At 48.6% G+C, this 26,421-nt stretch overlaps 4 protein-coding genes and 1 long non-coding RNA gene across 7 annotated transcripts in view; 3 read left to right on the top strand and 2 right to left on the bottom strand.

Moving 5' to 3' along the window:
• Positions 1-3,007: 3,007 nt before the first annotated feature.
• Positions 3,008-26,421, bottom strand: part of LOC26533589 (uncharacterized) — a 28,007-nt gene continuing 4,593 nt past the window's right edge. For both annotated transcript variants that reach the window (XR_004470704.1, XR_004470703.1), the window contains 2 exons: positions 3,175-3,371; positions 3,008-3,099 (listed from right to left, as the gene is read on the bottom strand). This is a non-coding gene — a long non-coding RNA (uncharacterized lncRNA). The remainder of the gene's footprint in view (positions 3,100-3,174; positions 3,372-26,421) is intronic.
• On the top strand, positions 13,697-23,241 carry Notum (palmitoleoyl-protein carboxylesterase notum). Of its 2 annotated transcripts, XM_015188358.2 has the most exons (5): positions 13,697-14,208; positions 19,594-20,125; positions 20,194-20,706; positions 20,771-21,906; positions 23,128-23,241. In XM_015188358.2, exons 1-5 carry the CDS (start codon positions 14,113-14,115, stop codon positions 23,227-23,229), a joined length of 2,379 nt encoding a protein of 792 aa, XP_015043844.2. In that variant the 5' UTR covers positions 13,697-14,112; the 3' UTR covers positions 23,230-23,241. The 2 variants fall into 2 exon arrangements, with proteins under 2 accessions (XP_015043844.2, XP_002135471.3); XM_002135435.3 differs by having other exon boundaries at positions 20,771-23,241.
• LOC6900120 (kappaPI-actitoxin-Avd3d-like) lies at positions 23,341-24,722 on the top strand. The gene is made up of 2 exons (XM_015188359.2): positions 23,341-24,367; positions 24,426-24,722. The coding sequence occupies exons 1-2, from the start codon at positions 24,286-24,288 to the stop codon at positions 24,623-24,625; spliced, it is 282 nt and encodes a 93-aa protein (XP_015043845.1). The 5' UTR covers positions 23,341-24,285; the 3' UTR covers positions 24,626-24,722.
• On the bottom strand, positions 25,077-26,130 carry LOC117185150 (kunitz-type serine protease inhibitor NACI). Its single transcript, XM_033385262.1, has 2 exons — positions 25,422-26,130; positions 25,077-25,356 (listed from the first exon to the last, which is right to left on the bottom strand). Exons 1-2 carry the CDS (start codon positions 25,513-25,515, stop codon positions 25,163-25,165), a joined length of 288 nt encoding a protein of 95 aa, XP_033241153.1. The 5' UTR covers positions 25,516-26,130; the 3' UTR covers positions 25,077-25,162.
• On the top strand, positions 25,949-26,382 carry LOC6900122 (male accessory gland serine protease inhibitor-like). Its single transcript, XM_033385263.1, has 2 exons — positions 25,949-26,030; positions 26,087-26,382. Exons 1-2 carry the CDS (start codon positions 25,949-25,951, stop codon positions 26,275-26,277), a joined length of 273 nt encoding a protein of 90 aa, XP_033241154.1. The 3' UTR covers positions 26,278-26,382.

Genomic DNA, 26,421 nt, shown 5'->3' with positions numbered 1-26,421 from the left:
ATCTCCACTACGAGGCCGATTTTTGGCAAATTTAATGATGTAACCATCATGATTTTTTGCGAAAATCGTGAAAAAATGGATGTCCTTTTTTCCAACGGCAGTCGATTGGCAGGACTCTCCCGATTACGGAGAGGCATGCCGCGAGATATAGCGTACAGAATAGACCAGTGTTTCAAAACTATACAAAACCAAATATTCGGAAGGCTATATCTTAGTCAAATAGGGCCAGATCGGGGAAGGACCCACTTTCCCAGGACCGTGGGGATCCAGACTGTCGAACGGCATCAAAATCTCGACTACGAAAATGAGGCCGATTTTTGGCAAATTTAATGATGTAACCATCATGATTTTTTGCGAAAATCGTGAAAAAATGGATGTCCTTTTTTCCAATGGCAGTCGATTGGCAGGACTCTCCCGATCACGGAGAGGCACGCCACGCCTCGATCGGCTGCCGTACTGCAGACTTATAGCGTACAGAAAAGACCAGTGTTCTAAAACTATACAAAACCACATGTTCCGAGGGCTATATTTTAGTCAAATAGGGCCAGATCGGGGAAGGACCCACTTTCCCAGGACCGTGGGGATCCAGACTGTCGAACGGCATCAAAATCTCGACTACGAAAATGAGGCCGATTTTTGGCAAATTTAATGATGTAACCATCATGATTTTTTGCGAAAATCGTGACAAAATGTATGTCCTTTTTTAGGCTGGCAGTCGATTGGCAGGACTCTCCCGATCACGGAGAGGCATGCCGCGCCCCGATCGGCTGCCGTACTGCAGAGTTATAGCGTACAGAAAAGACCAGTGTTCTAAAACTATACAAAACCACATATTCGGAAGGCTATATCTTAGACAAATAGGCTCTGATCGGGGAAGGACCCACTTTCCCAGCACCGTGGGGATCCAGACTGTCGAACGGCATCAAAATCTCCACTACGAGGCCGATTTTTGGCAAATTTAATGATGTAACCATCATGATTTTTTGCGAAAATCGTGAAAAAATGGATGTCCTTTTTTCCAATGGCAGTCGATTGGCAGGACTCTCCCGATCACGGAGAGGCACGCCACGCCTCGATCGGCTGCCGTACTGCAGAGATATAGCGTACAGAAAAGACCAGTGTTCTAAAACTATACAAAACCACATGTTCCGAGGGCTATATTTTAGTCAAATAGGGCCAGATCGGGGAAGGACCCACTTTCCCAGGACCGTGGGGATCCAGACTGTCGAACGGCATCAAAATCTCGACTACGAAAATGAGGCCGATTTTTGGCAAATTTAATGATGTAACCATCATGATTTTTTGCGAAAATCGTGACAAAATGTATGTCCTTTTTTAGGCTGGCAGTCGATTGGCAGGACTCTCCCGATCACGGAGAGGCATGCCGCGCCCCGATCGGCTGCCGTACTGCAGAGTTATAGCGTACAGAAAAGACCAGTGTTCTAAAACTATACAAAACCACATATTCGGAAGGCTATATCTTAGACAAATAGGCTCTGATCGGGGAAGGACCCACTTTCCCAGGACCGTGGGGATCCAGACTGTCGAACGGCATCAAAATCTCGACTACGAAAATGAGGCCGATTTTTGGCAAATTTAATGATGTAACCATCATGATTTTTTGCGAAAATCGTGAAAAAATGTATGTCCTTTTTTAGGCTGGCAGTCGATTGGCAGGACTCTCCCGATCACGGAGAGGCACGCCACGCCTCGATCGGCTGCCGTACTGCAGAGATATAGCGTACAGAAAAGACCAGTGCTCTAAAACTATACAAAACCACATGTTCCGAGGGCTATATTTTAGTCAAATAGGGCCAGATCGGGGAAGGACCCACTTTCCCAGGACCGTGGGGATCCAGACTGTCGAACGGCATCAAAATCTCGACAACGAAAATGAGGCCGATTTTTGGCAAATTTAATGATGTAACCATCATGATTTTTTGCGAAAATCGTGAAAAAATGGATGTCCTTTTTTCCAACGGCAGTCGATTGGCAGGACTCTCCCGATTACGGAGAGGCATGCCGCGCCCCGATCGGCCGATGTGTAGCCGAGATATAGCGTACAGAATAGACCAGTGTTTCAAAACTATACAAAACCAAATATTCGGAAGGCTATATCTTAGTCAAATAGGGCCAGATCGGGGAAGGACCCACTTTCCCAGGACCGTGGGGATCCAGACTGTCGAACGGCATCAAAATCTCGACTACGAAAATGAGGCCGATTTTTGGCAAATTTAATGATGTAACCATCATGATTTTTTGCGAAAATCGTGAAAAAATGTATGTCCTTTTTTAGGCTGGCAGTCGATTGGCAGGACTCTCCCGATCACGGAGAGGCACGCCACGCCTCGATCGGCTGCCGTACTGCAGAGATATAGCGTACAGAAAAGACCAGTGTTCTAAAACTATACAAAACCACATATTCGGAAGGCTATATCTTAGACAAATAGGCTCTGATCGGGGAAGGACCCACTTTCCCAGGACCGTGGGGATCCAGACGCATCCGAAATCCCCCAAAATGGCATTTCAATGTGATATTTATATGATCAATTTCTTTATGTTCAACCCCAAAAGTATGCACTAAACGTTGTTGCAAATGCGTTTTCGGCATGCTTTTATGTTACATAGAAGTGCCATTTTGTAGCATCTATCACCTCTATCGTGATCATCATCGAGTTTCTGATCAGTTGGAATCAAAATCTTCTTCCTTTCGGAACCCGTTCACGGGTATCTGTTGATAATTTCATCCGATATGCAGTTCGCATGTAGAAAATGTGTATGTTGAGGATTGGACGATTGGAAGATCAAGACGTGCGATGTTTTCCTGTCATCAAACAACTTCCCTGATTTGATGGAGTCCCTCCGCATCAAGTAGCATATTTTTCATCATATTTAGTTTTCTCAGCCATTCCTTGGATCGATCTGATCGTGCCACGCCGTCTCGGATTTGCAAGAATATCCCCGATCACTTGCAGTCAGATTGTTGTCAAGGACTCCTTTTTCAACGTTATTTTGTAGTCAATTTATTATTAAATCGCTATAGTGCCACGCCTCCTCATAATAGGGAGAAGGTCCCCGATCGTTTGGAGTCATCAGGAACTGTAAGGATATTGAATGTTTAACGATTATTCGCTATAGCTTAGCTGTTTCTATCAAGGACAATAAGGATATTACCTTCTTAGCGTAAAATGCCCATAGCCTTACTATTTCAAATCATGCATATGGGACTGCAGGGCACTCTAGTGACCATCTAGTCACCAGCGCGATCATCCGCGTAGTCCTTGCAGATACATTCGCACACGAAGTCTATGAACGCAATTACTGGATATTAGACCATGCTGCGATTGCAGAAGATTGCCAGGCTCCAGGGCCTGTAAAAAGAGAGAGTAAAAAGAACATATTTAAATGAGAAAGAAATATTTCAGTTCTTTTGCAGCATCATAGTTTCCCAGGAAAAAGGATCAAATCAGTCTTAAAATTATTGGCAATATCGAACAATATCATAGCGCCACTAAAAGTGTTAGGGATGCCCACATTCCATATATAGTAATTCCCTTAAAGGCGAGCATTTCGATTGGTACGATACCATCCTGTTGCTGTTATTCCCACCTTGAGCCGTCGAACTTCGATCAGAGTTTGGGTAATTTTCGAGCGTATCTTGTGGTGCAACCAATCAATTCTTCAGCTCGATATCCTTATCGCAAATGATCTGTTGGCGGCCGAGATGAAAGACGGGCTTACAATAGTCCAAAGTGTCCTCGTACATCAGAGAGATGTCGATGTCCGCCGAAGACACGCTTCACTATGGATTTAATTGCTTTAAAATAAGCCACACCACACCCACGGAGCCCCGAAAATCCATCTTGCACGCACATTACGCCAGCGTCAAACCGTCGATCGACGGACCGTTAGGCAAGTGACTGGACTGACAGAATGACGGACTGACGGACTGACTGACTGACTGGCTGGACGGCTGGCTGACTGAGAGGGCGAACGTGCGGGTGGCGGTCGGAGACTTTGATGTGCAGGATCAGAGAGCAATGGAGGGGCACGCTTGTCAATTGTGGTTGGCTTCAAAAGCGGCTTAGCCACGCTGCCGCAAGTGAACCCATGTCCACATCCACATCCCCATCCCCATCCCCGTTCCCATCCTCGTCCCGGACAAATGAAGTGTGTAATTTGAAATTAGCTCAGGCTCAGCGGCACCTTTGTCGGGCTAGTACCGATGTACCGATGTCGGTGCAGTGCACCTGCTGACAGTTCGGAGAGTGTCTGGGTCCTGTCCTGTGTCCTGTGTCCTGTGGCGGCTACTCAGTTACGCAGTTGCGCAGTCGTGTCGTTCCCCAAGTATGTAAATTTGTACATTTATAATGTGACTAATTTGCGATCTCTTGATTTTCGAATACCCCCAAATCCACGGCCCAGTGCCAAAGAGAGTGCCGGTCAATTCCAATCTTGATTTCAATCTTCCATTCGAATACCAATAGCAAATCCAATACCAATACCAATTCCAATTCCAATTCCGCCTGCAGTGGCTGTGGGGCGCTAGCTAATCAGGTTTCTGGCCCCAAATTGATTTCATTTTCATATTTCAATTTCGAAAGACGGTAGCCGGTAGCCGGAGCTCTGTCGAAAATGCAAAATCAGTAAGACCAGTAGTCGCGACATGATATAAATTAACTGTTTTGACTTTGTGAAATGAAATGCGGCCTCTTTGAAATTCCAATTCAACTTCCAATTCCAGCTCCAGCTGCGAGTCCGAGTCCAAGTCCGAATCCAAGTCTGAATGTCCGTATGTCCAGAGTCGGAAAACTAAATCGATTTCTTACACAAAAACTATGAAACACACAAAATACTATACTCGTACAAAATGCCATTCAAAGTGGCTCGCTTCAAGTTGTTTATACGACGAGACGAGCATCGTTAGAGTTCGAGTCGATCCGATTTCTTTTCGGCTTAAATGGTTTATGTGCGTTTGCAACCAGTTTTATGGACATCGCCTCCGCAGGCTGGCTGGAGCGGCGAACGGCCTGATTATATATTGTGATGCTGGCTAGCCGGTGATGAAGATGCTGATGCCCAATGCCGATGCCGATGCCCAATGCCTGGCTATACCCGGTACTCATGGAGCACATGGCTCTACGAGTAGAACAGACTGAATAACCAATAAGTATTCTTAGCCATCACCCGTCTGTTTATTTCTCCGTGGAGTGGGTCAACATCACATACCAATAATTGGTTACTATTGGAATCCGAATAGCGGGTATCCCATAGTCGAAACCCTCCAATTCGAACGTTTAGGTGGGCCGTGGCCGGCGTCTTTGAAGCATGCATCTCGTTTACCACGTGCCGTGGCAGTGGCTGTGGTTGTGGCAGGGGCACCTCCGCTCACGGCTCACTCAAGGAGTCCCCTGGTTACAAAACAAGCCGCTGTATCGCTTAGAGTACCGCCGCTGATCCCCCTGATCCCATGATCCAATCAAATCAAGTCCCCATTCGAATTAATAAACAAAAATGTTCATAAATAAATATAGGTATATTTTATAAATGTTTATTTATATCGTTTAGTATTTTCGCCGCGTCTAACAAAGATTCCGCAGCCAGTTTTCAAGTCGAGTAGCGATTTGAACGATTTTAATGACGTGCTCAACGTCTTATGATTTAATTATGCCGTTTTCGTCTTATGATTATCTTGTGTTTATTTTGTTTGGTTTTTGTCTCAGCCGCAGTTATTAATATATGCCCCATATTGAAGTTGTCGCGGCTATTTATTGAGCCTTAATTATGTGCGATTTAAATTCTTAATGAATGCCGCTTTTGGCCAGTGAGTCCAAGCCAGCCAGCCAGCCAGCCAGCCGGCCCAGTCCCTCCTGCCGCTGTGTAGGCGCACATGTGCCGATGGTTTAAATGATAATGCTGCTGGTGGAAGTGCTACTGCTGCCGAGGGAGTACAGGCTACCCAAAGCCATTCCCGCCCTGGGACTTTAGCAGGAGCAGGGAAGGACAAGCGCCACCAAGAGCCCGAAGAGTCCCCCATGCAGCGTGGATCTTTGGGAAACCGTGAATTAGATGCATACGGTGGCCAATAAGTAAACAGATGGCCACAATGCAGTGACTTTTTGCCGGTGGTCCTCCATTTTGCATTGGTCGAAAGACTCTTGTTTTCCCAGTTTAGAAAGCCCCATTTCACACTCTATCCGAACGAGTATGTTCTAGAATATTTGTATGTACATGAGCATATTTATAGCATAAATAGTTACGCTTTTGAGAAGTCAGTACCTCCAGTGATGCTGAGGGAAGGACGCTGATTACCTGAACAGGCAAAATCGAGGTTATACCAGCCCTACCGAGGGTTGGGTAAGCCCAATGGTAAAACCAAATTTACCTAAACAAGTAGTTTTATATCCATTCGGTAGAGCCAGGGTATTTGCTTAAATTTCAGCAGTTGGCCAATGCGTAGGAGGTAAAGTGGGAACTTTTTCGGCCACTGCCCTTGACTGGAGGGACAAATTCGGGTCTGGTTGGCCCAGTCAGCGATCCATCCCCCGTGTTGTCTTCCTTTGATTTCTGGCCTTATCACTGAATCATCCGAGTAGTAGTACGCACTTTACAAACATTTAATAGCCCAGATTCTTGTTTTTCCCTTCTGCAACTCTTTGGTTAGGCGGCAAGGAGGGGTTTCCGGGGGTTCTCGCCGAGCAGATGGGTATTTCCGCATAAGAAAACGTACACACGCACACACACACAGGCACACAAATGTTCATATGGAAAAAGGAAGAGAATAAGGATGTGGTGGAGCTGGAGCTGGGGCTGGGGCTGGAGGAAACAGAAGATATAGGTTGGGTTTTGTGGCTTAGAATCCAGGTCGGATCAGCGCAAATCTCTGTGATCTTTGGCGGTGTCTGCCTCCGCTCTCCGCTCTCTGCTCTCTTACTTTTTCTGCTGCCGCAGCGGGCTCTGTCGCTGCTTCTGCTGCTGCTGCTGCTGTCGGTTGAACACTTTGATGTCCTAATTGGTTTATTACTTTGTCGGCATCTTTATGCCGTTGCCTGTTTTATTTATTTCTTTATTTCTCTGGGTTTTCATGCTGCAGCCACATTGGGTTCGTTCGTGGTCCCAACTGCAACTTCGGCGGGAGGCACCTCCATCTCCATTTCCATCTCCATCTCGGGGCCCGATCCCGAACCCAAGCCCAAGCCCGAGCACGCGCACAGAACGGCATGCGCGGACCGCGGCCCGCGGGCACACAGCCAGAACTGGAAAGCGATCTTCAGCCCCAACTCCCTTCAGGCCCAATCCCTCCTCTGTTAACAATGTTGCCGCGTGTGCGCTCAATCAACATGTTACGATATCAGCGCAATTTGTCATCTTATAAACAACAGAGCAGCTTGCCCGCTAAAATTGGAAGTTGGAGGCTGCTGCATCCCATCTTGATCATGATCTTAATCATCGGTCGGGACAGAGACAGGGACAGAGACGAAGACAGAGGCAGCAGCTCCATCGGTATCAGCACAATGGGCAACTTACCAGGAAACCAAAACCGTTTTCCAAAATCGCCCATCTACCATCTCCCATACTCGTACAGCATCTCCGGGTTCCATCCCATCCGCTCGGTGGTGTGGTGGTGGTCCTGTGTGAAGTTTGCCGTATTCAAAGCACAAGAAAACTCAATCAAGGGCCTCGTAAATCTTGGCACAATTTGATGAGTGCACAGTGGGAGACGGGACAATGGCATGGGCTACGACTGCGCTACCCACGCACAGTGGGATGGAAGTGAATGGATCTGCTCGAATGCTCGCTCGTTTAAGGGCACATCATAGGCAACAAATTGGCAATGCTTGAGAGCTCTACCACAGACGATTCCCTTGTTAATTATTTGAGAGCAGCATATCGAAAACATATATGAGGCCCCGCACCCACTGTAAATGGTCCAATGCCGTAAGTGGTCTTACATTTCTCGGCTTATTGATTATGGCCGCCGCATCGGAGAATCCATTTCCGATTCGTCATCATGCAACAAGCACCTCCAGCTGTGAATGCGACTGGGAATGGGACTGGGACTGGGACTGGGACTGGAAATGACCCACAGACCAGGCCTAGAGTGAGGTATCAATCGGCTGGCTGTCTGGCTGGGGAGATTGTTCTGCTCCGAATTATGATGGTTCGCCGTGTGTGGCGTGTGTTTTGACAGTTCCACATTTGAGGGATCAGGTCCGGGCATCCAGTGTTCATCCAGTGCCAGTTTCCACCTAAATTCAGGGCCCCGTGAGGGAACATCAAAAGTGCGCGCAGCCGCTGTTGGGCTGATCTGAGCCGGGGCATTATTGATCGTCCGTGTCCCGCTGTTGTGATCCAGGCGCAGCATGCAACCGGGCAGCGGCAGCCAGCCCTTTACAAGATCGGGGCGGCGAGGGGCGGATAACAATGGCCGGGCTGGGCTGCGCGCTGTTGTCGTCCCATAATCTACACCATCGGGCTGGGCCGGGCTGTTGAGCGGTGCCTTTGAAGGTCCTTTTGGCCAAAGTTCTCCCCTGAAGACGGTACGGGACACACACGCCGCCGCCAACATATGCAAAACACAATGAAGTTCTTTGAAGCGCGTCGTAACGTGGTCATGCCAGGGCCAGGGCCAGAGCCAGGGCCAGGGTTCCAGTTCCAGTTCGAGGCAGTGCCTGCCACGCAGGTCGTACGACAGCCAGGTAAGCGACAATTATTTATCTTACAAATTTACCTGAAATTAAATACTTTCGTTTGACGGCAGCAGGGCTATGGCTATGGCTAAGCAACTGAAACTGCCACAAAAGGCGACAAATTCCCCCTTTTTCCATGTGTGTGTGTCGGCTGTTGTGTTCAGTTTTTTGTCTTTAATCAGCGGCTGTTGCTTTGATCAACATCTGTACCATCTGTAGCACCTCCACCACCATCAGCCCATCCGAAGAAGGTGCTGTGCTACGCTCCCTCCCTACCTGAGAGGCCGAGGTGTGACAAGTCAGCGGATTTGCGTGTTGCTTCTTGCGAAATATTTAAAATGCAAGATTATCGCCCAAAAAAAAAAGGAACGCCGCACTTAATCCTGCTGCTGCTGTAGGATCCCTATTCCTATCCCTTTCCCTATCCCATATCCCTGTACCTTCCCCACCAAGCGGCTTTCTACCTTTATTTGATCTTGCCGTGCGCTCGACTAATTAGCAGGAGGGGGATTTCCGCCAGAGAGAGGGGGACAGACGGAATCGAAAACAATTTCGATTAAAGCAAAATTCACCGACAACTAATTCAATCCAAGCCAATCATAAGCGCGCAATCATAATTACGACAATCTTCCAAATGAAGATCCCCGAGCGAGCGACCGAGAGACCTAACGGACGCAAACAAAAGCCTGCAACAGACCCGACCCGACACGGGGACTTCTATTGCTGCCACTGCCACAGCAGCAGCAGCAGCGGCAGTGGCAGCAGCAGCGGCAGCAGCACTAACAATGTCGACAACAGGTTGCCGCTGCCTGAAGTGCTTCGTGGCCCAGACAAACGTTAAGATTGTAATAACCATGTTAAAAGCAATTTACGTTTAAAGTGCTACCGTGATACGCCGCCGATGCGTTTCTTGATTAAGAACGAGGACTGGCCGGCCAGGAGACAGGAGGCAGGAGACAGAAGGAGCATCCATGGCAGGAGCTGAAGCTGGACTCGGACTCTCGCATTTATTTGGCGGAAAAGGCGGTTCAGTTCGGTTCTCTTCTGGTCTGTTCTGCACTCCGTTTCTTTGGGGAACTTTCCTTTCATATTCACAGTCCACTTAACACGCGCGTCGCACAATGTGCCTCAAAACACAAATGAGCATCAGAGGAGCGGAGAAGCGGAGCAGCGGAGAAGAAGAGCCTCTGCGCATGCGTTGCTGCCGCCTCTGGTGCTGGTGCTGGTGCTGGTGCTGATGCTGATGCTGCCCCAACGGTGGCGACGGGCAACCTCAGAAAATGTGTGCTGTCGGGCCGCTTTGATGTTGGGAATGGCGTGTGCCCCAATGCAGAGATTTTCGCTTTGTTGTTTCGCCGACGCCGCCGACTTCGGCTTCGACTTCGACTTCGACTCCGACTCCGACAACAACATCATCGCCATGCAACAGCAATTTGCCGCCAAGTGAACCGCAACAGCAGCAAGATCAGCGTGGAGCGTGGAGCGTGCGGCGTGAGGCGTGCGGCGTGAGAGAGTGCCGCCAGAAAGTTGTTGCCCCTTGGCCAGTCGCCGCCGCCGAGATGCTGGCCGAGTGGAAATTATGTTGGCCATCTCTTGCGGCGTTTGCGAGGAAACCAGGTCTCAACATTTACCAGCCTTCGTTATGGAATCTGCAGAATCGACAAAAAATATATGTACTAAGGACATTTAGTGGGTATAAATGTGGAAAGGTAGTCTCTAGAACGACACAGAAACCGAGTTCTCGAATGCTCCGGGACTCCAAAGGATCTCCTCTGCTCCCAGGTATTTCGTAGATCTCCCTGCGATGTCCCTTGCCGGGGCACCGAAATCACTGACCTCCATCAATCGAGAGCAATGCAATTATGATCAATCGTTTCCCGATGAAATTAGAGTTGGATGCCCGGTATGTCTGTGGCTGCCTCTTGCGGCTGCCTCTTGCGGCTGGTTGGGCTGATGATTGGCATTCGTTGATTGGCGATGGCTGCCTGATGCTGCCTGATGCTGCTGGCTGCCGTCTGCAGAAGCACCTGTTGCACATTTCCCACAGTGCTGTTGCCCCCCGACCCCCCTCCCCCGACCGCAGCTCCTATTTCTTGCGGTTGCTTTTTGCAGGGGGGAGGGCAGGGGGCGGAGGGCGAATCCTTGGGTCGCAGGATCAAAGGACGTGACCGTGACGCGGTGACGGGGATGAGCAGATAATAAAGTTGTGCATTAAATGAAATTTTAATTGCTTATCGGCGGCGAGTGATCCGGGAGCAGGAGCAGGAGCAGCCCATCTGTTGGGATTAGAGCGGTGGCCGTGGCCGCTGCCGCTGCCGCCTCGATTGATGTCAAGCGATGTGTCGGCGCTTTGAAGATTATGCCCAAAGTTATGAGGCTGGCTCCGTTTTTCCAGGTGCTCTCTGCTCTCTGCTCTCCGTTCTCTGCTCCGATCGGATCCGATCCGATCCGATCCGATTCGAGCCTAGCTGCCGCCGCAGAGCATGCGAAATTATATGGCTCGGTGGCAGAGATCGGTGGCAGCTTTAACTACGCAGTGGCTGTCGCTTCTTCCTCATCATCATCCACATCATGATCATCAAGAGCCCATCATCTCATCATCATCATCATCATCATCATCGGCAGGCAGAGGCATCAGCTGGCGCTGCCGCTGCTGCTGCCGCTGCCGCTGCTGCTGCTGGTGCTGCTTGCTCACTGCTTACTGCTTACTGCTTGCTATGTGCTGCATGCGGCAAAAGATGAAACGCGGCGGCAACACTTTGATGCGGCCAAGATCAAAGCTGCCGATTGTTTACATAATAGTGGCCTTTGAAACGGAACAATAGAATGCCAGGATCAAAAGACACCGACCCGTTTGCCCGGTTAGTGCGCTTAAGCGAAATGAATGTCCATGTCCGTCCTCCCATGATCTGTTTTTTTCTGGCTATATCCCCGGTGCCCGTCCCATCTCCATTTCCAGTAAAAGTAGCACTCGTCGTGGCAAGATCATCATCTTGCATCCAGCCAGCATCATCATCATAATGCTGCAGTTGAAGGAGAATTTCTTCTGGTGATTCCGCTTCTGCTTCTGCTCCTGCTCCTGGTCCTCCTGCTGATTGCGCGTCAAATGTTTATGGCATTCATCGCGTGCTGGCGGCGTTTTAATTGCCACCAACGGCACCAGCGCCTAGTCCACAGCCTGGGGGCCACACTGCGTATGAGCAATGCGAGCATCAATAATCTCCAGAGAAGAGAGAGAGAGACGGGGGGAGAGGGGAGGCAGAGAGAAAACTGGCCGTTGTCGCATAATAATTGCGTGTACTTAATGCATAAATATGGCACTGAAACGGAGTCGGAACCGGAGTCGGAGTCGGAGACGGAGACGGAGTCGTAGTCGGCTCCTTTCTATTTACCGCTTTCATGTGTGCCGCCGGCAGACATCGAACATCGGACATCATTTGTTGGCCTGCCTCCTCCTTTAGGCCTACAGTCTACAATTTCTATTGGGGGCTGACGCTGGGGCTGGGGCTGGGGGGCTACAGCTAAAATCAATTTGGTCAGTGATAAAATTTTTGCAAAAGCGAATCAATTTTATGGTCGTCCGCCGTCTGAGGACCGAGCGGATTGGATTGGATCGTAAATGTATCTCGATTTCGGGGCCAAACGGCAAATATCAAAAGCCCAAAAAGAATCTTTAATGATCTGTCATTAATTGAGTTTCGTATATAGAAATGGAAATGAAAAAGCGTGGCAAGGGCAGGCCCAGGCCCAGGCCCAGATCAAGGCCCAGACCCAGGCCCAGGCGCTGGAAAGGAAGAAGCTAAATGATTTCTCTTGTGAATCTCTTTTTTCTCCTCTGCAAAACCGTTGGTGTTTTTGTTTTTGTTTTTTGTTTTTAGATTTACAATTAGATAAAAGTCGCTGGCTGGCTGGCTGGCTGGCTGGCCGGCTACTTTATTGAGATTTTATGTCTTTAAGCCGCCCCACATACACATCCACAGCATAGCAGAGTAGCAGAGTATCAGAGATTCCCAGGGCCATATCAAAATGGCTTCGTTTTCCCAGAAATGCCGACAAGCAGCCATAAAACACAGAATGAGGCAGCATAAAAACACAATCCACAATAAAAGTACAGTAAATATCGGGATCACAAGACCGAAGCAGGCCCATATGCAAATACCTACAGGTCAAATGCCGAAAGTGCAACACTGGGATGTTCCAGCCAACACCAGTCGCTGCGACACAATACTGAAGCGCGGCAAGGGCCGCGGCTCTGCGGCCAGTAACGGCCAGAAATTGATGTAACAGTGGGCCATCACAGGAGTCTGTACACCTCTCATAGCCTCAGGGACAGACAGACATGGCTATAGTGACTCGGCTACAGATTCTGATTCCTTTGGGCTGTTCGACCACAAAACCATAATGTCTTATAGCTGATATCTACTGTAGACAAATCTCCAAGCGATGAGCGAATTATGAGAGCATAAAACGAGTGTGCATTCATTTCATTCCCGATTGCAATTACACTAAATTAGCATTAACATAAGGGGAAAACCGCCAAAAAACAAAAGACTTAGGACATGAACTCTCGGAAGAGACAAGGACAGAGCGATGGTAGGATCAGAGAGACGACGGTGTGCAAAGAGGACGAGATGTGAGATGTGCGATGCGCGATGGCGAGAGGAAGAGGGGAAGAGTGAAGACCAGAAGCGCATTCCATTTCGGCTTTCGATTAAGCAGATCAAAGGGGACGGTTAATACGGTTATTAACAAGTAGCCGCTGTCGACGTCGACGTCGACTTCAAAGCGCTGCCTGCTGTCTGGTGCCTGCTGCCTGCTGCCGCTGCTCCACGACGCTCTTCTCTGCTTCTCCTCTGCTCTTCTCATTATTCTCTCAAATCGCTCTCTCTCTCTCTCCCTCTCTGGCAGTGAGAGACCGACAGAGCGAGAGAGTGCGCGCGCCGCTGCTCTGCCTGCGCTCTGCCTGTGCTCTGCCCGCGCTCTGCCTGCCCGCTGCTTGCGCTCTTACCAGCCAGCGACGACGACGACGACTGCGCAAGGTAAGAGCCAACTCGAAGCACGATCCATTTTTGAATTGAATTTTTGACTTCGAGCCGAGCGGACGTTCTGAGCGCGTGTGTCGTGGCCGATCGAAGTTCCTTCTATACGCATCCAGAAATCGAAATCAAAGGAAATACATTTTTTTGTTTCAAGACCGAAATTAAATAACAAATAAATTCACGACCAATTGAAGAGTGCAAGAAAAGTATACAAGTAGTCCCCAAATAATGTGCCCAAATACAACCGAATACCATGCAGCGACCCAAAAAGTGCTCTAAACTGTGCTGAACCGACAACCGACAACCGACAACAAACAACAACAAATACGAGAAATATTTCCCACAAAAATCTACCATAAATCCTATGTGAAATCGTATCGAAAATGGCAGCCGAACAAATTGCTAAAATGGCCAAAATGGCCAATGAATGGATTAAACCGAGCCACAATCGCACAGAAACAGCCACAGACCCCAAGCAGGTGAGTTATCCCCGCCAAAAACAACAACAACAAATTCAAAAAATACAAATACAGTAGCCCAGAAATGAAATATTAAGAGGAATCCCAATAGAGATCCCATCCCGATCAAAAGCAGCCGCCAAAGCCGAAAGCCGAAAGACGAAAAACGAAAAACCACCGAAAAAATACAGTAGCACGTCAATTAAAATTAATAGCTTCCGACTTGGGTCTCGGCCTGGGTCTTGGGCCAAGAACTGGCCTGGCCTGGCCGGGACTGGACTGGACTGAAAACGAAACCAAAATCGAAATCGAAAAGCGACTGGCAGGCGGGCCTCTACAGCTTTATTTAGGACATTAGCATACATATTCGGACGAAATCAATTTGAAAATCCTTTGCAAGGGCATTAAAAAACGAGCTTTAAAATTTGCCTGAGTGCGCAAAAACAAAACAAAAACAACAAAAGAAAAACACAAAAAAAACAGAGCGGACCACAAAAGCAGAAAAAGGAAAAATAGCAGAGGGAAGAAAAACAAAAAGACCGACAAAAATGAGCGGGGGGAATGGGTCTTTAAGTGTAGCTAACCGAAAACCCTCATCACCAATAACAACAACAACAACAACAACAGCAACAACAACAACAAAGTGCAGGCCGCTTTCGTGCGCCCCACTTCGCTTGAAGTCTGAATACGAGTCCAGATCCCCAACCGCATCCACATCCACATCCACATCCAACCACTCCACTCCGCTCCACACTCTACACTCCACTCCACTCCAATCCAATCCACAATCCATTCCACAACCGTAGTAGCTACTGTTTTCAAAGTTAAGATCAATGAGTGCGACGACGATGCCTTGGGTTTTTGTAGTTGGCCCGAACCCGAGCCCAAAACCCAAACCCGAACCCGAACTGGTACTGGCCTGGCCTGGCCTGGCCTGGTCTGGCTCAGGTCCGATCTGCTTTGCAACATGCCGCAAACATACACGAGAGTCGAGGCGAGTCGAGTCGAGTCCGTCCGTCCATCCATTGGGCAAAGCGGCAAAGTACAAAGCCGAAAACGGCACGGGTTTAGCGCGCTCGGAGTAAAAAGCGATCAGCGGCCAAGCGGGCAAGCGGCCAACCGACCAGCGGCAGACGTGCGCACATCCACACAGATACAGATACACATACAGATACAGATACAGATACAGAGATCAGGCCCGCTCTAATAACGCTACCTCTTCTGCTGCTCCTGCTGCTGCGGCACTGGCTATACGTTTTGGCGGCTTCGCTTTTGTTGTTGCCGCCGCTGGCTTGCGGCTTCATTTGAGGCTGCTTCCGAATTACCAGCTCCTCTGCCTCTGCCTCTGCCTCTGCCTCTGCCCTGCCATTCCAGCAATGCAGTAGCTGTGGCAGCCGGCAGCCGGCAACAGAAACAGCCGCAGCAGTAGCTGCCACCGCGTTATTTCCCTACCATAAAAAGTATTAAATTGCTGCAAACAGGTGTATTTTTATGCCCCGCAGGCCAGCATGCAGGCAGGCAGGAGACAGGAGACAGGGGAGAGCGGCGTTGGGTTGGGGGTTTCGGGAACTCTGCAATTATATACGCGCCTAGGCCTCAATGTTCTCTAAAGCTCTCAGCCAAAGGCAATCCGATAATGCTCGATTCAGGTCAGCTCTGCGAAAACATGTCAAGAAATACACACACACGCCCGAGGGGTATGGAAAACTTCAAAGTACAATACATTGGGACGCTTATTCCTGGAATCCATAAGGAAGAACATATTAATTGTTAAATTAATTATTGAATTAGGAGAGTCTTCTTCTTTGGTAGCCTCTCCTTGCTCTCCTAATCTGTTCCTAACCTATTCCCACTACCCGTTCCATACTCCTATATTTGTTGAATGGATAATAAATAGTTGGATGCATCTCCAGCTCCTAATTTTCCCATAGTTCTTGTTGTTGTTGTTGATATTCGATCTGCCTGATGTTCTTGTAGATGATTTGTATTTTGTTTTTGTTTTTGTTTTGAGGATCGCATAACGATTCTGGAATTTGTGGAGCGCAACCCGAAGCCCAAAGCCGAAAGCCGGCAAACAACAGAGAACCGCCCGGCCAATGCCGACGCAAGCAAATCAAACAATCAACAATAACAACAATAACAACAACAACAACAACAACAACCACACGTGCAACGAGAGCAACAATAACGACAACGGAAGTTTATTTATGCCCTGGTCTGATATTTATTTAAGCGTATTCCCCGATAAGCCCTGCCCTCCTCGCGAGACTGTAGCGAGCGATATCGTTCTCCTACTCCAACAGAGGTGTTGGTGTTGGTGTTGTTGTTGTTGTTGCTGTTGGTGTTGTTGTTGTTGCAAGTTTAGACCCACTTTGTGGTTTTACGACGGCACGGCTGTTCTTTGACTCCGACAAGGTCATTATTGATAACGATGGGATTATTGAAAACGGTTTTACGATGGGATTATCCCGAGTGAAAGCAATCTACGTATAAACACGCTGGATCTATTTGATCTATTTCCCATCCCCATCCCCCCACTCGATCCAAATTGCATTTTAATTAGTAGCACACACACAGACACCCACAGACTGCAGCACTTAAGTGCTCAAATCAAATCAAATCAATTCCAGTCGCAACGGGCTTGCGATTGAAAATCAAGAACGCTTAGCGCCACCGAGTCGCACTGCTGCCACGACTACGGGGCTACGACTGCGGCCGCTACGACTGCGACTGCGACTGCGACTGCGGCTATGTATTTGCAGCAATTAATAAAAACTGACAATATAATCGGCGCGACAAGTAGTTGGCTGCCAGCCAGCCCCCAGACGGTTCGGGCCGAGAGAGCGAGCTCCTCCTTTGTCGGCATCGCTGCAGGAGGAGGAGCGACAGATTGGAGAGGGGTGGGGTGGGGTGCTGTGCTGTGCTGTGCTATGGTGTGGGGTGGACATGGTACAAGCCAGCCAAAAGCAAAAGCAAAAGCAAAATATTAATAAGCAGTGCCCCGCAATTAATAGCGCAACTTAAGACTCTATATAGGGTAATTAAGCGGCGCTTGTGAACATTTTTCCTTTGGCAACGCCGCCGTCTTGCCGCCTTGCCGCCGTTTTTTTTTTTAGTTGTTCTCTCTCTCTCTCTCTCTCTGTCTCTCTCGATCGAGACAGGTAAACAGCAAGTGCAACGTACGCTCACCCGTACCCGAACCCGTACCCTCTATCTGTATCTGCCCGTATGGGGTATATCTGTATCTGTATCTGTATCTGTATCTATGTCTCTCTCTCTTGAGCGTGCGTGTGTCTGGCCTGTCTTCGAGTGTGTGTTTACTCAAACGTAAATCCGCGCACGCACACGTGAAATCTTTTTATTTGTATCTCCATCTTTTTCCTTTTTTTTGGTGGTTGGCGTTGGCGCAGTTGAACTAATCAACAATGGAAACTACTCATCTAATGTCGGTGAGGGGAGGGGGGGGCAGTGGGGAGCGGGGTAGCGGTGGAGGGGGGCCGGGCTCTTGTCAATTTTCGTTGTTTGGCGGCAAACATCAGACGAACAGACCCACGAACAGGGACGGGCGGGGCGGGACGGGCAGAAGACATTTAAACCTGTTGTAAGAGACGTACGGAAGAGGAGTGGAAGAGAGAGAGAGAGAGAAGAGGATACAAAGCGGAGATACGGTGCAGAAAGAGAGATGCGAACAGAATTAGTTAATCTGGAAAAGAAGTAAACCAAGGAAGACATACGAATAAGTTCTATAAAATGCTACCCAAAGGACTTCCTCTGTAGGTTGTAGGTCACTAAGTGATATCCAATTAAATGCTTTGATTATTGCAGAGTAAGAGTGCCCTTTCCTTCCCTCAAGAGATTATGCAGAAATAGCCAAACCAATCCTTAATTATGATGTTCATGAAATGAATTGAAATATCAAATAAATCAAATATTCCAATCATCAAATATTATCATAATGCTATCTACTACTACGGGTATATGCATATTTCAAATATAACTTTAATATAATCCAGATTAATGTGATCTCGGAACCCGATTCCAAACCCGAACCCGCTTGGCGGCTCTAAATATAGAATCTCCTCCCAGAGAGCTCTTTCGCGATTATTTCACAGTCTCCACAGTCTCCCGGCTACCGTTATGCGAGTCTGTGGCGACTGCTGGGGGATACTTGGGGCCTACTTTGTAGGCCTCTATCCAATACCCAATCGATGTGTGTGTGTGTGTGTGTGTGTGTATCTGTGTATGTCATTTGCATTTTCGTCTGCAAATTGTCGCTGCTGGCGGCGGCAGAGGGCGGCGAAACATCAAAGGCCTATACAAACATTGATTGAAGATTTCTTTACGATTTCTGAATGGTTATTTATGCGGAGGCAAGACCGTACACAGACCAGACCAGACCAGACCAGACCAAAACCAAATTGACAGACTGACACACTGAGACACTAAAATTGTTGTTGCCGTTTGTTGCTGTCGGCAAATGCTGTTTGTTGTTGTTGTATTATTAACAAATTGCTGGAAAATAGCTAAACGGAAAACAAAGGGGTGAGGAGGGAACGGGAACCCGGCAACCCGGCAACCCGGGAATCGGCGAAAACAACAAAACAAATCGCCGGATAGACCGTTTGATTGATGTGTGCGTGTGTGTGTGTGTTTGTCTGTGTGTGTGTGCACGGCCAAAGCAACGAAAAGCGACCTTAAGTTCAAAGCCAAGAACGGTCCGACGTTGACGCTGACGCTGACGTCGCAGCTAACGCCGACGGAGCAGCTGGCGCTGCAGTCGCTGGTGATTACCACGCGTCAGCGGCCATGACAATGTGAAATTGAAATTTGTTTGACTGGCACTGGCACTGGGACTGGCACTGGCCCACGGGGCGTATGATTAACAGCAATTTCTTGCCATGTTTGACTAAATACTTTGCCGGTGCTTGAGGTTTTTGATACCCGGTAATTGTCGCCAGCCAGGGGTATGTTGTGCTCCTGGTAATGTTTGTCCCAGGGCATGGGTAGGCCCTGCAAATGGTGAGCTTACTACGAGCCGTAGGTCTTGCTTTGGGATATTATTATTGATATTCGAAATTTAGCGGGTATTCAGTGGTCGGATATACGTACACATCCATTATATCGTTCTTTCCCCACGAAGCCAACAACAAACAGCACACGGAGAGCGGTGGGAAGTGTGGCGACTGGAGGGGGGCAGAGGAATAACACAACGAAACGGAACGACAACGAAACGAACTGCGGCAAAAATTTCTTTGATCTTATCGCAAAGCTTCTTGCTCGCATTTTGATTCCGCCAAAAACAACAGAGGCCTAGAGAGAACCCAACAGAGAGGCCAAGAGCGAAAGATGTGTGGTGTTTCAGTTATCAACTAGAATCTAACCCTCTCTCTCTCCGCTCTCTTTCAGAAAACAGCAACAGCACCGAGTAGGCATCTCTCGCTCCTCCTGCTGCTGCTGCTTCTGGTCGCCCTCTGTCCGCTGCCAGCCGCCAACGCCAATGCTAGCAGCAGCGGCGGCGGCGGCGGCAGCGGCAGCGGCAGAGATGGCACCCTGGAGACCTTTGCCGTGGCCTCCGTGAGCTCCAGCCTGGACAAGGACCACGAGCAGGCGGTGCGCCAGAGAGCACGGCCCGCGATGGAGACCAGCATGAACATGATCCAGCGGAACTACATGGTGATGCACCCAGCGGGAGCCGGCCACGGCCACTCGACGACGGACCACAGCCGCTCCCTCAAGAGGGCCGCGCTGACCAACTCGAGCATCACCTGCAACGACGGCACCCACGCCGGCTTCTACCTGCGCAAGCAGCCCAGCTCCAAGAAGTGGATCGTCTTCCTCGAGGGTGGCTGGCACTGCTTCGATGTGAGGTCGTGCCGCGCCCGGTGGCTGAGGCTGCGCCACCTCATGACCTCCTCCCAGTGGCCGGAGACGAGAGATGGTGAGTCCAGAGGAAGAGAGAAAGCAGCCCCAACAGGGACTAATTCTATGCCTATTCGTGCCTTTCAGTTGGTGGCATCCTGTCGCCCCATGCCGAGGAGAATCCCTACTGGCACAATGCCAACCACGTGCTCATTCCGTACTGCAGCAGCGACTCGTGGTCGGGCACCAGGACGGAGCCGGACACCAGCGACAGGGAGAACAGGTGGCGCTTCATGGGTGCGCTGATCCTGCGCCAGGTCATTGCCGACCTCATTCCCCTGGGCCTGGGCCGTGTCCCGGGGGGAGAGCTGCTCCTGGTGGGCTCCTCCGCGGGCGGCCTGGGGGTGATGCTGAATCTGGACCGCATTCGGGACTTTCTGGTCAATGAGCGCCAGCTGCAGGTCACGGTGCGGGGAGTGAGCGATTCGGGATGGTTTCTCGACCGCGAGCCCTACACACCCTCGGCGGTGGCCTCCAGCGAGTCGGTGCGTCAGGGCTGGAAGCTGTGGCAAGGCCTCCTGCCCGAGGACTGCACCAAGGCGCATCCCACGGAGCCCTGGCGCTGCTACTTCGGCTACCGCCTGTACCCCACCCTGAAGAGTAAGTGCCCCCCGAGAATCCCTCATCTAGAGAATCCGCCTAACCAAACGTCTCCCTCCTGCAGCTCCGCTCTTCGTCTTCCAGTGGCTCTTCGACGAGGCACAGATGCAGTCGGACAACGTGGGGGCTCCGGTGACGCCCCAGCAGTGGAACTACATCCACGAGATGGGCGGCGCCCTGCGCTCCTCGCTGGACAACGTGAGTGCCGTCTTTGCTCCGAGCTGCATCGGCCACGCGGTGCTCTCGAAGCGGGATTGGGTCAACATCAAGATCGACGACATCTCCCTGCCCTCCGCCCTGCGCTGCTGGGAGCACTCGACGCGCCGCAAGCGCAACGAAAAGCTAAAGCGCTCCACGGAGGCCTCCACGGCCGTCGGCCAGAATCTGCACCCGCATCCCAACAACCAAAGACACCAGCGACACCGCCAGCGCCAGCGCCAGCAGCGGCAGAAGCAGAAGCAGAACAACGTGGCGCTGGCGACGCAGCAGCAGCAGCCCCGGAAGCACAACCACCTGAGCAAGGAGCAGAGGGAGGAGCGCAAGCGGCTGCGCCAGGCGCAGCGGCAGAGGCGCAAGCAACGCCGCCGGCAGCAGCACAAGCAGCAGGCACAGGCCGCAGCCGCCGCCGCCGCCGCAAGCAGAGGAGCAGCAGAGGGCAAGAACAACAACAACAAGCCGAAGAGCAACGCCAGCGATACGCACAAGCAGCGACGCCGCCAGCCACTGACGCCGGAACAGCGCCAGGAGCAACGCCAGCGACGCCGCAAGGCGCAGCAGCAGCAGATGCAGATGCAACACGAGCAGCCGGCCGCAGGGGAAGCCGGAAACGGAAACGCGAATGGAAGCGGAAGCGGAAGCGGTAACGGAAACGGAAACGGGGGAGAGGCATTGGGGGAGCCCCAGAAGCGGCGATCCTCGAACAACGCCTCCTCCTCCGGCACCAAGTCGAAGAAGCGTCCAAGGGTGCCCCGGGTGCCCGAGAAGTGCGGCCTCCGCCTCCTGGAGCGCTGCTCCTGGCCGCAGTGCAACCACTCCTGCCCCACACTGACCAATCCGCTGACCGGCGAGGAGATGCGCTTCCTGGAGCTGCTCACCTCGTTCGGGCTGGACATCGAGGCGGTGGCGGCGGCCCTGGGCGTCGACATGCACACCCTCAACAACATGGAGCGGACGGAGCTGGTCAATCTGCTCACCCAGCAGGTGAGCTGAGCGAAGCGGAAAGGACGGAAACATACCCGTGTGTGTCCCTGTAAATATTAGTAGGCCTGTACATATATGTAGATATAGGTAGAGCCGCTTTGTACATACCATATATCATACAATACCATATGCAACGAGAACCAACATCCAAAAACCAACCATCCCCAAGCCACACTTAAGCGGAGCCAAACTCCAATTCCTAGAACACACCAAGAAACCAAGAAAAAGACATGCGCAAGTACCCAGTAATTAAGCAGAGTAGAATTTATTTATACGTATATATAATATCCCCACTCGAACACTCGTATTCGCATTCACACTACTCGTACATTCACATTCACACACCACACACCACACACACTCATATTTATTCATTCGCATTCATACGAGCACCCCGAGGAGCCGAAGGAAATGAAGCAAAATGTCTGCGTAACGAGAAACTAAACACAAATGCAACCACAAGACTGTTTTATGTTTTTTTTTTTTTTTTTAATATACTTTACACATACTTATGTAGGCACGTAGCGTTAGATACTGTACGGATATAAAAACCACATATATATGTAGGTTACATATGCTAAAGGATAATGAATGTTTATGTAATTTATTTGATAATTTTATGGCCTTTTTTTTGTGTGTCGACTGTCCAAACTGTTTCAGTTTCAGTTTGTTTTTTTTTTATATTTTTTTTTTTTGTAATCAGTTTTCACCTACCTCAGGATCAGTAAGAATGAAATTGATAGACAGCTGCCTTTAACACATAAATACATATATCATTGCGTACCTGTGCAACGACAAATCAAATACGAAATACAAAATACAAAATACAAAATACCTTACTTATTAAATGCCCGCATTCCGTTCAAAATAATGTTACTTAAACTTAAACTTTACAACAAATAAATACGAAAACAGCTAGAGCAACAAGCAACAAGAACAAATCGAATATAAATATAGAACCACATAATTGTAATTGTAATAATGTTTGTAAAGAATTTATAGCTAAACGTAAACGTAAACGTAAACGTAAAGAAAAACCCACAAAAATAAACACTAAACACATTAATATTATTACCTAGTGATCTAAGGCCTGTACAGAACTGGTTGAAGCTTAGCCTTAAGAATTGTTGTACTTAAACCTTTTGATAATTTTATACAAGTATATGTATGTCTACCACGTAGCGAAGTGTCCAATTGCTAACTGATTTGTTACAACTTTAGCTCTTGTTCGCATGTTCAAATGAACTGATCACCGATCCATCAAGATGGACTCACTTGAGGAGGATAATTTATCAAATGACAGCCAATAAACAAGCGAAATAATTGTATACATAAGTTGTTCAATTTTTATTATTTCTCAAAGCGAAAAAGAAAGTTTGATCCTTTAAAACTCATTCACATTAACCCCAGGCCACCTTTCAGTTTTCCCTGTAAGCCCAGCTCTAACTATCGGCCAGCCGTTCCATCTCTAATAGACTTTTTACACTGCCTCGCGTTTGCTTTCGATATCGAAATAGACGCAGAGACGCAAAGACGCCGAATTGGCGTTTACACTACTGGCAGTATTTATGTGTTTGATGACGGCAGAACCTACCGAATTTTGGAAATCAACTCTGTAAATTATGGAAGACGAAAGCCTTTGCTTTTTTGAGTTTATGGGAGTGAAGACCATCGATGTTCCTCTTTAATATATCCAGCAGTGTCTTGATGTCTTCAGGTGTTCACAAAAATGTCTGATCTAATGACACAATTATTTCAAAGTCTCTTTTTAAGGGTTTTATGTATGTTTTTAAGTTTTCCCTCAGCCATAATTTGCACACGTCAAAATTTGCCATTTTTTGGTGTTATTAGTGGTAATAGTTGTGCTGAAATGGTTATCCTACGTCTCCAGCAAGACGCAGACCTAGTGTAAACAGACTAAAAGATACAGTCTATAAGCAGAAACTATTGTATACTTTTGAGATGTGTCCTTTATACCCTAAAACCTTTATCTACGCCTTGATTCCTGCTACAGATTCGAGAGAGAATTCTTAAGCAAACTCAGGCAAGCATCAGCTTGTTCATTGTCTCGGTTATGGAAAACTTCGACGGATGCTAGGGGGCATTTCAATGCACTATTACGTGTATATTATATTGAATTATGTCTGCCCTGATACGCATGAAAGAAGCAGCTGTATTTGTCGATATCGATTGTACCCATACTCGTATTGATATCCAGAACAGGTTAAGCATCTCCATTGTAAGTATCTTTCACAATACGGGGTCAGACTGTTGTGGAGTTGTTTTGATTGACTGCTGCCAGAGAATCGGTCCTATATAAGCCCGAAATCCGATCTATCAAACAGTTCAAATCGAACATTCGACCCAAGTCTTTGGAATATGAAGTTCATTTTGGTTTTGGCTTGCCTGGCCCTTTATGTGGCCTACACCTCCGCCCAGGACAACTGCATTGGACGTCCCGGTAAGTCAAGATCATTTAATTATCGAACTTACCAGCTTACAGGACATTACTTCCGTAGTGTTCCAAGTATGCACTGGCGGCAGGGATGAAGGTCACAACCGCAGTAGGAGGTGTGCAGTAAGATTCATGCGAGAGATGTGGTGGTATAACGCACGGGCCAGGGACTGCCAAAAGATGAGATATCTGGGCTGTGGCGGCAACAACAACCGCTACTGTTCCCTCGCCAGTTGTCGCAGGAAGTGCAGACGCCGATCCTGATCCTGATGCTGATCCTGTCCTGATTCTTTTTCTGATGAACGATTCCGATATAAAATAAATACTACACTATCCAGAGCGAACCTATTGTCCTTATCGATCGTGTCCCATGCATATAATTGTATACACTGGTTTCATTATAGATAAATGACAATCCGAAAGAACGCATTCCAATCAGAACTCAAAACACCACAATATATCACAATAAAGTAATGGAGATCGAGTGCCTCTGTCCACAGAGCATTCCACAGGCTTTCCTTTGGCTATTCGTTCGTTAAACTACTTTCCGAAAAACTGGTTAGGATGAGCTTTTAGACGCATTCACGAGACTTGACGAAAATGTTGTAAATTAGTGAAATCAAAGAACTCCCGACATTCATGTTATCTATCGCCCAAAACGATACAAAAATCTGTTTTGACCGCCATTATACTCCACTTCAGGGACCAATCTTCCAATTTCCGTTCTCAGAATAATTTAATAGCATAAAGTACAATTTTAAAAATCAAATTATTGATTTAGGACTTTGGCCCCAGGAAGGTTCACCGTCGGCATGCTGTCTCACAGGCCTGCTTGCTGCACCACCGATTCATGTTTCCCCCACAGCCCTTGTAGTCCAGTGAGGTGCAAGTCTTGGTTACTGCATTATAGTGCCACATGCCTTTGTTGGCCTGCTTCTTGCACTTCCGCTTGCTGTTATTCCCGGAGTCCTTTGCCCCATCGCATTTTGGGGTACCTAAACACACAAGAGAGAGAGATGAAATAAGCCTGAGCAGATAAGGAGAAGATCCATCCACCTACTGGGCTTGCCCTTGCACCTCTGTGGGGCACCCAGAACCAGGACCAAGTACAGCGCCAGCACAAGGCCCACGAGGATCAGCGTGGAAGTGCGCATTGCCGGAGGGAGCGGTAGCTCTGGTGTCGGGATATTCCGAATTCGGAATAAGGGCTTACTGCATCTGCTGTGCTCTTTATAAAGCTCAGTTTCCAACAACCAGACATTGTTCTCACACGACCCAACTGTGTTCTGTGTTCATCCTGAAAAGCTGTTTCACCGCCTTTCTCTTCGATGAACGAACACGTGTTTTGGTTTGTTTTGTTTGCTTTGATGATCGACAATTATAGCTCGGGAACGGCATTATTTTGGACATCGTATCCATAAATAAGTAGAATAAATATAGACTCCACGCCATGTGCCATGTTTTTTTTTTTTACTATATAACTACCTAAAGAAAGTAGTTATTCGGCTGCGAATAAGTCCTATATAAGACCCGAAACCCTATCTATCCAACAGTTCAAGTCGAACATTTTACCCAAGTCTTTTGAGAATGAAGTTCATTTTGGTTTTGGCTTGTCTGGCCCTCTATGTGGCACACACCTCTGCCCAGGACAACTGCGTTGGACGTCCCGGTAAGTCAAGATCATTTAACTATCGAGCTGGACGTAACTGGACATTATTTGCGTAGTTCTCCAGGTATGCACTGGCGGCAAGGACGAAGGCAACAACCGTCATTGGTCATGTCGACCGAGATTCACGCCGGTGATGTGGTACTACAACAGTCGCACCAGGGACTGTCAAACGATGAGATATCTGGGCTGTGGCGGCAACAACAACCGCTACTGCTCTCTTGCCCATTGCCGCAGAAAGTGCCGTTAGATCCTGTCCTGTCCTCTCCTGTCCTGATCCTGTTTCTTATGAACCATTCTGATAGTAAATACACATGAAATTTTCAATGCAAATACATATATTGAAAGTGCCACAATGAATTTACAGGAAAGAGCATACATAGCTCCGTTTGGT

The sequence above is a fragment of the Drosophila pseudoobscura genome, chromosome X, assembly GCF_009870125.1.
Source record: "Drosophila pseudoobscura strain MV-25-SWS-2005 chromosome X, UCI_Dpse_MV25, whole genome shotgun sequence".
Classification (NCBI taxonomy): domain Eukaryota; kingdom Metazoa; phylum Arthropoda; class Insecta; order Diptera; family Drosophilidae; genus Drosophila; species Drosophila pseudoobscura.
Note: the sequence above shows the minus strand (reverse complement) of the source record. Positions and strands in the feature narration are given on the sequence as shown.

Bases quoted from the DNA above. Each gene is read 5' to 3' on its own strand.
- Notum (XM_015188358.2), top strand. From the start codon at position 14,113: ATGGCAGCCGAACAAATTGCTAAAATGGCCAAAATGGCCAATGAATGG. The intron at 14,209-19,593 runs GTGAGTTATCCC...GCTCTCTTTCAG, and splicing joins CAGCCACAGACCCCAAGCAG to AAAACAGCAACAGCACCGAG. The intron at 21,907-23,127 runs GTGAGCTGAGCG...TTACAACTTTAG, and splicing joins TCAATCTGCTCACCCAGCAG to CTCTTGTTCGCATGTTCAAA.
- LOC6900120 (XM_015188359.2), top strand. From the start codon at position 24,286: ATGAAGTTCATTTTGGTTTTGGCTTGCCTGGCCCTTTATGTGGCCTAC. The intron at 24,368-24,425 runs GTAAGTCAAGAT...TTACTTCCGTAG, and splicing joins CAACTGCATTGGACGTCCCG to TGTTCCAAGTATGCACTGGC.
- LOC117185150 (XM_033385262.1), bottom strand. From the start codon at position 25,515: ATGCGCACTTCCACGCTGATCCTCGTGGGCCTTGTGCTGGCGCTGTAC. The intron at 25,357-25,421 runs GTAGGTGGATGG...TTGTGTGTTTAG, and splicing joins GAGGTGCAAGGGCAAGCCCA to GTACCCCAAAATGCGATGGG.
- LOC6900122 (XM_033385263.1), top strand. From the start codon at position 25,949: ATGAAGTTCATTTTGGTTTTGGCTTGTCTGGCCCTCTATGTGGCACAC. The intron at 26,031-26,086 runs GTAAGTCAAGAT...TTATTTGCGTAG, and splicing joins CAACTGCGTTGGACGTCCCG to TTCTCCAGGTATGCACTGGC.